Source organism: Saccoglossus kowalevskii, chromosome 16 (genome assembly GCF_978046115.1).
Source record: "Saccoglossus kowalevskii chromosome 16, keSacKowa6.1, whole genome shotgun sequence".
In the NCBI taxonomy this organism is placed as follows: Eukaryota; Metazoa; Hemichordata; class Enteropneusta; family Harrimaniidae; genus Saccoglossus; species Saccoglossus kowalevskii.
In genome coordinates, this window is record NC_140656.1 from 29,945,337 (window position 1) to 29,957,326 (window position 11,990).

General features: G+C 34.9%; 2 protein-coding genes across 2 annotated transcripts; one reads left to right on the plus strand and one right to left on the minus strand.

Annotated features, from left to right (window-relative positions):
• Positions 1 to 827: 827 nt before the first annotated feature.
• Positions 828 to 2,370, minus strand: LOC102808005 (uncharacterized). The gene has a single exon (XM_006815193.3). The coding sequence runs from the start codon at positions 2,272 to 2,274 to the stop codon at positions 943 to 945; it is 1,332 nt and encodes a 443-aa protein (XP_006815256.1). The 5' UTR covers positions 2,275 to 2,370; the 3' UTR covers positions 828 to 942.
• Positions 2,371 to 3,065: 695 nt separating this feature from the next.
• LOC100378760 (ubiquitin-conjugating enzyme E2 L3) lies at positions 3,066 to 9,587 on the plus strand. Its single transcript, XM_002733722.3, has 4 exons — positions 3,066 to 3,154; positions 6,492 to 6,587; positions 6,927 to 7,113; positions 8,930 to 9,587. Exons 1-4 carry the CDS (start codon positions 3,128 to 3,130, stop codon positions 9,085 to 9,087), a joined length of 468 nt encoding a protein of 155 aa, XP_002733768.1. The 5' UTR covers positions 3,066 to 3,127; the 3' UTR covers positions 9,088 to 9,587.
• The last annotated feature ends 2,403 nt before the right edge of the window (positions 9,588 to 11,990 follow it).

Below are 11,990 nucleotides of genomic sequence, written 5' to 3' on the forward strand. Positions count from 1 at the left end.
CAAACAGGAACTAACAAACCAAAGTGAAATAAATAGAGGTGACAATAGGTCAACAGGTTTTGATTATGCATCTCTATAAGAGATAAAATTTGATGTGGTGAGGCTTGGTCTGTTTTCACACAAGAGATGCTGGATCTACATCTCACTTTTCTTGCATATAAATGTATAGCTCCGTTACATACAACATGTCATGAACAGGTCTCTAATATATACACTCATGTGGAAAGTGGCTATAGAAGTGACATAACAGAATGAAATTACAAATTCTGAAAATGTACAATGCCAGAATTATATTAACACACAATAGCGTGAACCGCACAATAGAGCATTCATATTCAATCAAGCAGAAGTGGCAGAAGTACAACCTATATATGGTTTGCATTGTAAAGTGATGGGATAAACAACCAGTTAGGAAGATCTTTGAATACTGGGATACAATGAAGTGGAACTGCTTGTAAGCTACTGTCCTCTGGACAGTGCAGTACAACTTTACTGTGCACCAACGAGTCATGAGGACCAGAAAAAAAAATATACAACTACAATACTTGAGTGGTTGAAGTTGAACGTCCACATAAACAAAATTCAACAGTCTCTCTATTTACAATGGATATTTTACATAAAGTGAAATCAGGAAAGGCCTCTATTGAAATGAGAATAGTACGGTGGTAGTATTTCATAGGGGGAGCAAAAGTACTTGTAGATATTTTTTATAAAAAAATTTGCACAAATTCTCAAATACTGGAATGATTTTTAGTTGAAAGAAATTGTGTACAATGGCCAAGTCTTCAACTATAATGGTCCTATTAAATTGTAAATTAATATGAATGGTATTCAACAAAAGATCATTACAAAGCACCATACCAGTAGTATATCAATATGATAAACATGTATATAGAAATATAGATATATATATATATATGTATAGATAAAAAATATAACATGTTAATCACTGAGCAGTTCATAATTATAGTCTATTTCTCTCTTTGGCATATATTTTCTTTGTGTTCGTCGTGGTATTCTTTTTAGTTTCTCCTTCCTCATCATCCAGTTATTGTCATGGAGACCAATTATGCATCCAAGCGCATCTTCATCTAGTTTGAAACAGCACATCCAGTAGCAACGTCCAATGTATCCATTTTTGTAATACATCTTGGGATGCCATCTACACAATGACACATCTCCGCGTGGGTCAATAAGTTTACCACATTGCATACATGGATCATCCTGGTATTTTGGATCGGTGCACCATTTAGAGTCAATCCCGGCAAGGTTGAATTCCTCAATAACCCACTTGAAATCTTTGCAAGTGCACTTTAAAGATGCCAAATCCCACGTTGGTAGATAGCCAAAGATTTTCGAGACAACATGATCTGGTAAAAATATGAAGTAGTCCGAGTTTTTTTTAATATGCATCATAATCCATCGACACTGGGAACCATAGTATGTCATGCAAGTTTTAAGTTTTACATTTGGTGTTGACCTGTATTTTACTGGTGATACACTTGCATTAGAGGGCGTCATGCTAATTGGCACATTGCAAGGACTGACCTCATCATCCTTACTACGTCTATCTATTTGATTCATGGGGCTGGGTGAATCACAATGAAAAACACTTTTCTTACTATCTTCATCCTCTACATTGTTTTTTGGAGAATTGTTATATGCATTAAGCCAGCAATTTGGTATTGGTTGTAAAGGCTGAATGTTGACATTATTACGAGATATTAGCAGCTCTTCCTGTTGTTCTTCATCTTTGTTGGCATTAGCCATTTCATTCACTTGAAACTCATTATTTATATGGTTGTTAAAAGCAACTTGGCAATCATTGCTATTGTTCTCATTATTAGCACAATTGATGTTTTCAATCGCATTTGAGTCATTTACATTCCCTAGACCTTGTCTGTCCCTAACAAGAAATACATTGTTTTTCAACTTTGGAAATTTTGTGTGTTTGGTCGGCGTATTATGGCGAGAGTCGCTGGAAACAAGACTTCTCTTGACCGATGAGGATGGTGGTAGAATGGCCGCTGTGGTCTCCTGTGATAAACGTTCAAACAGTTCCTTTTTCATCTTTACAGGCAAACTGAATTTAATACAAGTCAGGCAACTTTTAATACCTGATATGTATTTTGTGGGGACCACTCTACCTTGATCTATCATCATATGCATTTCCGTTCGGAATATCTTGGATTTCGATAACGAAGACCAGCACCAAAATTTTCTCCGATTTGGTTGCTGCGACGAATTCGTACGGGAGTTTCTTTCAGTGACCATATTGCACGTCTTTTCTGGTTGATTGGCCTTGGTCTATCAACAGCTGATCGCAACACCGGAAATAATCAAGAAAATAACATATTTATCCACCTTCTGGAATATTCAAGTTGGTATTCTGAAAACTAAGGCGAAGAAAAAAACATATGTCAATCTGTAGACAAAACGAAGTCGTATTAAACTCAACAGAAGAGAAGAATGTCACGGAACGTAACTGTGGGTCCATAGCCATGTTGAGATTTAGTCTTTGTGATGGTATTTTAGTCAGTATTTAGTATTTTCCGATACATTTTCTGTCATTAGGTTTGTTATTTTTAGATATTAGGATTTTCGACTTTTACTTGCGACGACATTCGGCGTCGCACGTTTATGTTTATAAGCAAGACTACGGGAGAAACCATAGCTCTTCTGTGTCCAAAAAAATAATATCTGAAAATAAAAATGTAATGACACAAAACATATCAGGAATGACTCAAATACTATCACAGAGACTAAAGACAGACACAAGAAGAACTATGAACTCACAGCGACACTGAACGTCATAATAAGATATTGCACACATTATTGTGCGCACAAACATGGATGTCAAAACTACGAAACTGAATAATGAAACCTCGAGAATGTCCAGAAACTCACATTCAAATTTCAATTATAAGAACTTACCTCCGTGCTATAAACTGTGAGAGTCAAGTCGATAACTATCTATTAAGGTAAATGGGAACAAAACAAAGATATGCAGGTACTAAACTAAATTTTGACTTCCGCAGAAGATTCCATTCGCACGGGAAACGTCACCGTTCTCGCGAGAATTCATGCATTGAGCATGCTGGGATACATTTCATGAGGGTCAAGCAACATGGCGGCTACAAGAAGACTGGGAAAGGTAAAAAATGCTGTTTTGGTAAAACCTCATAATTTTCTTGCAGTTCAGTAGCGGACTATTTACAAGGGTAACGGTCGACTCTATAGTTATAAAAGTATATTGTCCATGTATTCTAACTTTAGCATATTGTAATCTTTTCATGTGGTTTCATTTACCGGCTTTTTCTATATTCGAACTGGTTGTCAAGTCATGATGTAGTGCGCTGAATCACTGTGTTCCGGAAACTATAGTATGGGCGGGTTTTCCCAAAAAAGTCGAAGAGGAAGTAACTTTCACGAACTTCCATTTTACCCTTTAATTACAGTTATTATACTTGTTAATTATTGCGCCACCCACATTACCTCTAGTATATTTAGCTAGCCGATAAAAAAAGATCAGAATGGAATTTAAAATGAAGATCCACGCGATCTTCTCGTTATGGAATGGGCCACTTTGTTACGAACTTTAGATGTATTATAACGGTTTTGGCAGGTCATAATCACGTACTAAAAGATGCATTACTGTTATTTTGTGTGAACGTTTTTGTTGAGAATGATAGGGCACGAGTACAAGACAATTAAACATTTTCAATTTATACAAGTAATTAAAGTATGTGCTAATCAATATTCGTTCAAAAAAAATACTGTAGAGAAAATGTACAACAATCCATACTGAGCCCCACAGGAGAAAACTTCCCTACCCCCATCTTTAGTTGTACTAGTGTTTTTGCTTGTGGCTAATTCCAATTTTGAAAGTTGTCACCAAAATTCATTTGCTGGTCATAACTGTTGACTCAAAGCTTTTGGGTCATATTTGATAATCAGGAGCTTGATTACATGGAACCAGTTGTGACAAAGAATGGTTAAAACTGATCATAGTGAGTACATTCAAATTTAATTCACGAAAATTGACAATTCACAGATCGAACTGTGGCAGAGAATAGAACGGCAAATAAAAACATGCAACAGAAATAAATGAACAATATGCAACATTAATTTATTGCTTATAATGTGACAAATAAACCAGAAATAATAAAAAAAGAACACTGAGGAATCATTTGAATTTAAGATTTCCTCGCCGATAAATACGCCCTATACGCGTGAACTTAAAATGAACTAAAATGCCGCTGGTTAAACAGCATGAAATTATTTCCAGTTTCGACCAATTACGGGTCAACTGTCTCACAAGATCAATAATTACAAATTTACACAGTAAAAATTACGATAGTTCATAGTTTGAAAAAACTTCTCAGATTTTTATTAGTACATTCATTGCCATTCAAATCCAGGTCAGTGTCACCACGGTTACTAAAAAAGATTTAGTAACCGTGGTGTCACTGTTTTCCGTTGGACATTTCCCACAGCTTCGTCCTGAAGTTCGTTGATGTTGTTGCACACAATTTGGACTTTAATCCATGGATTTCACTGTCTTTCAGCTTAGCACATTTAATTTGTGTCTAATCACAATGAAGCCACAAGAAAAATTGGTTCTCTCTGCTACAATGGCACACGATGCTTTTGTTTACAGTGTGTCAATCATCTTTGACCTTCAGACATCTTCTTTACTGATTGGCTAAGAATGACATCACTACTAGTGTTTCATCATAAAAGTCAAGTCAACATTGCTTTCTTGTCAGACTAGGCGCTCATCAATCATGGTGAAAGTTATCATTCAGCAAGTTCCGGCATTTGGAATGTCTCACTATATGGATATCGCAGAGGGCTTGAAATACAAAGTTTTGTTTGTTAAATTTGTAAAATCTGTATGAAGAAATTAATAAATCAATAATGACATTTTTTTTCTACAACGGCATTTCAAAACTAAAGTCAGCGATTTTTCATTGATCTATCTATTATTTGTGTAACGCTACGATCACCGTAACATTGTCAGCTGACGGCATTGCATTGAACGGGTATTCACCGCTGCTGTTGCGATCATCGGTCCCTGACTTTTTTGTTTAAAAATACACAAACTTAGAATGTTTGCTTAATTAAAACGATTCATTGATGATTAACTTAGAAATTACATCAAAATCGCCAACGAAATGTTGTTTTTAAACATCGCGGAAAAACATGCACTCTGCGCCGCCATCTTTGTTACCTCAATCAAAATATCCGTTGTAACCCAGCATGCATCGGTTGTGATGTCACTACATGCGTTACGTCGCCTTAGGGTGGCGTTCCTCGGTAATGACGCACTATGAATGAGGTATTTCTAGAGGTCAGGGTTCGTTTTTTCCTCGTCCGTCTCGTCTGCAGTTGAATAATTTTTACTTTGATTTATTTACAGTTTTTTTTCCCGATGCGACTTAATTTCACTTGTTTTTTTAATTCTTGGTAATTAGTGTCACTGGCCATGAAGTAGTAAAAACGCAATTAATCGCAGTGCAGCAACTCGGGATAGACCCTCCCGACGCAATGGGCAAATTATTACTACCCTAGTATTTTGGGGTTTGCCAGCTCCGCACCCTTGATAGACTTGGTAACTTCTTGTAGACTTCCGTTTTTATCACTGTTTTTGTAAGGCTAACTATGTACAAAGGCGGGATTACCTTTCGATCAATACATGTTATTGTTTTAAAGATGTGCTAGACGAGGCTGACACTTGTAAACAATACAATGTGAATAAGCATCGCGGGCAGGATTTCATGGATCGCGGGCGAAACAAAAGCGGCGCGGCTGTTTGTCTAAGTGATGCGGGCCCGCAGTGCTTGAAAGGCCTGGGGAGAACACTGATAACAGAAATGCAGTAGCGGTGATGAAAGATGGTAAAAAAGTTGGCAGTAAACGGTAGTCAACGTGCTACCCTGAAGGCGAAATTAACTATTTTGCTGTCATAGCTCTTTCGTGTTCACCTCTTGTTTTACGCAATTGACAATTATTTTTCAGGAATTTTTATTAGAATCACAACAGACTGTTAATACAACGAACAAAAAATAGTTTTTTTTTATTTTCTAAAGTGTGGAAAAATACCCCCTGGGCGTATGCCAGGATATGACCTCAATTTTTTATTGTAGCAAAATTGAGGGGTGGGCGTTTGCTCGGGCATGGGGGCCTTACCTGGATAAATAACGTACACTGTTGACCAGTTTGTTACTATTGCAATTCATAGTAAGTTATTTTTAGAATTGAATGCATTTCAATTTTTCTTTATGATGCCAAAATTAACAATTTGTTTATCTCCAGCCACGTTGTTTTCAAAGAAGACCATACTAATATTTGCTTTATTCATTGGAATCATCAGCATTAATTTCTATGATAGTTGTGTCCTGTATTTACTTTCATAGTTTATCTCCCCTGATTCTTATACTTCTCGTAATTATCAAATTTAATTGTTATTTCAATGATTTGCTTTATAGGAGCTGGCAGATATTCGTGCATCTGGTCTAAAATCTTTTCGAGACATTGCAGTGGATGAGTCAAATATTCTAAACTGGCAAGGCTTAATAGTACCGGTATGTACATCTTATTTAGGATATCGCCTCTTATCCAATTTGTCTTACAATTATGTTTTCTTATTGTATCAAAGATTTATTCATTTTGTAAGATCTGTAATAGACACAATAACAAATAAGTTTGTTTGTCCATAGAACAGGTTGAATAATAAATTGATGTCTTTATCAGCAAAATATTTAACGTGGAGAAATTTCGGGGTTACATAAATCGGTCGGTTCTGACAGGTTGGTTTATCCAGGGGTCGGTTTTGACAGGATTTACTGTACCAGTCATTACAGTATGTTTCACCGTTTCTCACTACTGATTGTGTAATAAACCTATTCTTGTTCATTTTCTAGGATAACCCCCCTTTCAATAAAGGAGCTTTCAAGATAGAAATCATTTTTCCAGCAGAATATCCTTTTAAGCCACCCAAAGTAACATTTAAGACGAAAATATATCATCCCAACATAGATGAGAAAGGTCAAGTTTGCCTTCCTATTATCAGCCCAGAAAATTGGAAACCAGCAACAAAGACAGATCAGGGTATGTTAGGAGTTCACTGTTACTTGAGTTGGGATGGGAGCAGTGGCTAGCACATAGCAAAATTAATAAGACTGTACTGTAATGTCTGAGAATGTACTCCATGGAAATCTTGTACTAATGTAAACACTCTAAGTGTGTTTTGGCATCTAAATTTTCTTATCATATTAGAAGCACTTCTCCAATATGCAAGAATATTCATGAGCTAAGAGTTTTAAAGCTAAAAGTGTAAAATTGCATTTTAATAGTAAAATTTATTACTGTTTGGCAATCTAAGTAAAATCTAGTTTATACTTTAGTTTTTCTGGAGTAAATTTTTGCTGAAAAGACATTTTAGTTGTTTTTGACTCCCGTGTGTAAAGCACACAATGGGAGTCTTTGCAGTTAGTGTGTATGTGTGTGTGTGTGTGTGTGTGTGTGTGTGTGTGTGTGTATGTGTGTATGTATCTGTGTCTGTCTTTTCCACTGATATCTCAAGAACCATACATTGATTTTTGATGAAACTTGGTGCATAGATGCTCTGTGCCAATGCGCAGATTTGATTAGGTTTTGGTAAAAATCCATGCATATTAATTACCTAATTTGCATGATAATTAGCTGATTTTTAGCTGTTCCATGACTGTTCCACAGATATCAAAAGAACCACTCATTGGATTTTGATAAAACTTGGCACATAGATGCTCCAAACTAATGCGCAGATTTGATTAGTTTTGGGTAAAAATCTGTGCAATATTAATTACCTAATTTGCATAATGATTAATCAATTTTTGGCTTTTCCACCGATATCTCAAGTACTAATCATCACATTTCAAAAAAACTTGGTACATAGATGTCATAGAACACTGCACAAACCTGATAGTTTTTAGGGTAATATCAGTACATATTTATTTACTTAATTTGCATAATTAATTAATTTTCAGCTTTTGATATTTCAAGTAGTAATCACTACATTTCAATGAAACTTGGTACATATATGTTATAGGACACTGCACAGACCTGATAGTTTTTAGGGTAATATCAGTACATATTAATTACCTAATTTGCATAATTAATTAATTTTCAGCTTTTGATATCTCAAGTACTAATCATCATATTTCAATGAGACTTGCTACATAGATCTTCTAGGACTATGCAGAGACTTGATTAGTTTTAGGGTAAATAATTGTGGATATTAATTACCTAATTTGCATAATTAGTTAATTTGTTCCATGAATGTTCCACTGATATATAAAGAACCACAAATTGGATTTTAATGAAACTTTTAAAGAGAACTATGCAGAGACCAATCAGTTTTTAGTAAATATTTATGCTTCTTATTCACCTAATTAACATAATTAATCAACACTGATATCTCAATTACTGATCATCACATTTGAATTAAATTTGGTACATAAATGCTCTAGGACAATAGACAGGACTGATTAATTTTAGGTTAAAATTTGTTCATATTAATTCTCTAATTAGCATAATAATTCATAATTTTTGTGTTCTGTTCTGTTCATATTAGTTACCTGATTTACATAATTAGTTTTCAGCTTTTCTATCAATATCTCAGGTACAAGTATTTTAATGTGTCTTCAATACTCTCAGCACACAAGAGTTCTTTCTAAGCTTTCTTTGATTTTATGAATTTAATTGATGAGTTGATTGTAAAATATAGGATATAGATTTTATTTTCACTGATTTATTGCAAATTTCAAAGTGAAAATAGAGTACTTTACAGAATTGTTTAAGTATTGGTAAGCTGAGAAGAGTCGATTCTAATAACCTACCTTTGCATTACACTAGATTGAACTTGTTTTGTATTCTTATATTGCAGTTATTCAATCACTTATAGCACTAGTAAATGATCCAGAGCCAGAACATCCCTTAAGGGCAGATCTAGCTGAAGAATTTTCTAAAGATCGCAAGAAATTCATGAAAAATGCGGAAGATTATACAAAGAAGTTTGGAGAAAAACGACCAGCAGACAGTTGAAAACCTCACAAATGTTTTTTCGTTCCCGTTGGCCCCCATTTGTTCCCACATCTGTAGTCCAATTTGCATCCCTTCCAAAATCTCAACACATTCATAGATATGCCAAAATCTCTGTATACTTGTTTTGGCATATGGTGTTGAGGATTACCAAAATCCGTCATTTCCCCAATAATTGAGCCCGCTAGTATTTATAGATCTGGGGGGTTTGCCAGTCTTTTCACTCACGGTGGCATAATAATACTTTGTTTTTATATTATGGTGCCACTGTATCTTGAGAATAAAAATGGTTGTCTGCATTAATCTTAAATTATTTGATAAACAAAATACAATATATTATTTTTGGGGAACTCCCCATCCTCCCTCAGCAGAGTCTAACTGTAATGCATTTATAATATTATTGCTACGCAGTTTTACAAATAATTTCAGGCTACTCTGTAAGACCTTAGTTGAACCAAAAATACATGACAATCTCAATAAATAAATTCTCCATGTAGTCTTTATTTCATCGATTGTATACTGATTCACATCAACGAGAAGATGATAGAAACCGCTGTCAGCTCAGTCTCTTGGTTGTTACTTTCTATGAGAAGTTTGCTACACTGAATTCAAATGTTGATTAAATCCTAGTGACAATTTGTACTTTTTTAACACAAGTTATGATTTGAGCTGGTCAGGATTACATAGCTGACCAACATCTCAAGTCTATGAAACCCAATCAGTGTAATGTATTTCTGCTTGATCACCCTACATTATTTTACATATAGAGGATTATGAATAAGACTATAGAATTTAGTAAATGTGCATTTTTGAATACTGCTGTATAATGATACAATTAAAACGGTCGTTTCATGGCATGGCCCATCCCTCCTTTTGATTATAAGAATAACACCACTACAGTACATGCATGTTGCTATGTGTGTAAAGCTGCACGATTTTTTTTGGTGTTTTTTCTGTTCAGTCACTGTGCAATATTCTGCTGGTTAATGAAGTGCAGTTCGAACATGATCATTCAATTCAGATTACTCAAGTCTACTTGCACTGATATTTTTGCTCCTTAGCTTGCCTAAAGAATGCTTGATGGTAATTCCTCCTATAATGCAGCTGGCTACTGGAAAATATAACCAGTACTTTTGATGTTTTGTGTTGGAAGTTTAGTCACTTTATCTTTTGTAGTGGTTTATCTAGCTTTGTTGAGGGATAGCTGCTGTGCTGTGTACCCGCCAGGGTGATTTGCACCAGAATACTCTCTTGTATATCTGATGATGAAATTGGGGAAACTATTGTACTAATATTATTGTACATTGTCCTGTCCTTTATTTGTTAAATTTAACTCTGGGAATACCATCTTTGTTTACGAATTGCCACATGAAAATTCTGTTTTCTGATACACCAGACTCCATTGTATTTTAGTTTTTGTATATCAATTTAAGATGCCACGCTTACTGATTGCTAGATTACAGATTGTAACTGTTGAAGAGAGATGATTTTTATTTGAGTGATTTGGAAGGGCTGTATCTTGACGAAATGTATATATGATGTGGACAACATTCGGATAATAGAGCTTGGTTGGAGTGGAGATTTAATTTTAGGGCTAGGGGGAGGTAGTTATGAGAATTTGGTTTCTTTTGAAATAAAGAAGCCAGCTTAAACAACTTTGCTCATAGTCACTCATAAAGAACTAATGCTATCGAATGTACTGTGATCTTGACTTGTACACAATATTTTACTGTGCCTCACTGATTGTTTCGGTAGTATGCATTAACATTTCTGTCAACATGTTTCTCTTTTTTTTTTTCATAAAAAAAACAAACCTGCAGCTTCTATCGATAATAATTTCAGTTGTGTGTAATTGACAAGTAACATGGTTGGAACAGATTTCCCAGATGTATTCGATGAAAATCATTGTGCAATTATATCTGATAGTAATGGTTCTTCCCTGAATGATTTAAAATGGGGAGAACTTATCGGCATGGTGACAAGATCTTGGCACAGTACAGCAGCTGTTACTGAAAATCGATTTAACACAGTGTAATTTATCATAACCAATATGCGAGTGACCATCAAAACAATAGTAATCAAAAAAATAAATTAGCACATAGTACAGTTATCTTGATTTTTGTTCAAGAAAGTAATTCTGAGGGGTAGTGTTACCATAGTTACTTGCTGTATTATTTGTTATATACTAAAATAAAATCTTGACAAGCTTCTGTATTGTCCACTGTCGTGACTTCACTAGTACCAGTACCGCTCATTTATGTAATAGATATGTTGCTTATAATAGAATTACTTCAGGTCTGCTTTTTAGCATAGGAGCTGTTTATATAGGCGAATGTTCAACAATTACATTTTTATACTCGTGTGTGTGTGTGTGTGGGACAACCTATTGTTGATATGTCTGGCAAACAATTGTCTAAAATTCACAGATTTTAATGAAACTTGGTACATGAAGCCCTGGTACATTTTTTATTGGAACTAAGCATATTAATTAGCCAATTTGCATAAGAATTAGCCAATTTTCGGCTTGTCCACTGATATCTCAAACTCAAAACAGATGTCAAGGAAACTTGGTGTATAGGAAAAGCCACATGTTTAGGGTTGGAAAATGTGGATACTTAATACTAGTAGATGCATACCTTGACCCTAAAAATTAGTACTTGATTTCAATGATTTTTGTTGTACAACTCTTTCCACTGCCCCTGTTTTTTCGACCTTACTTGCCTCATATTTACTTCAGTATTTTGCAGGTATCTAAATTTTGGGTCTTACACAGATGGCCAAGAAACTGAACACTCAACACAAGGTACTGGGATGGTGTCTGAAAGGTATCGCCCTACCTCAATTAGCATAAATTAGATTAAATAAAATTTAGTACAATATCACGCATGTATCAAATGTGCAGTCTA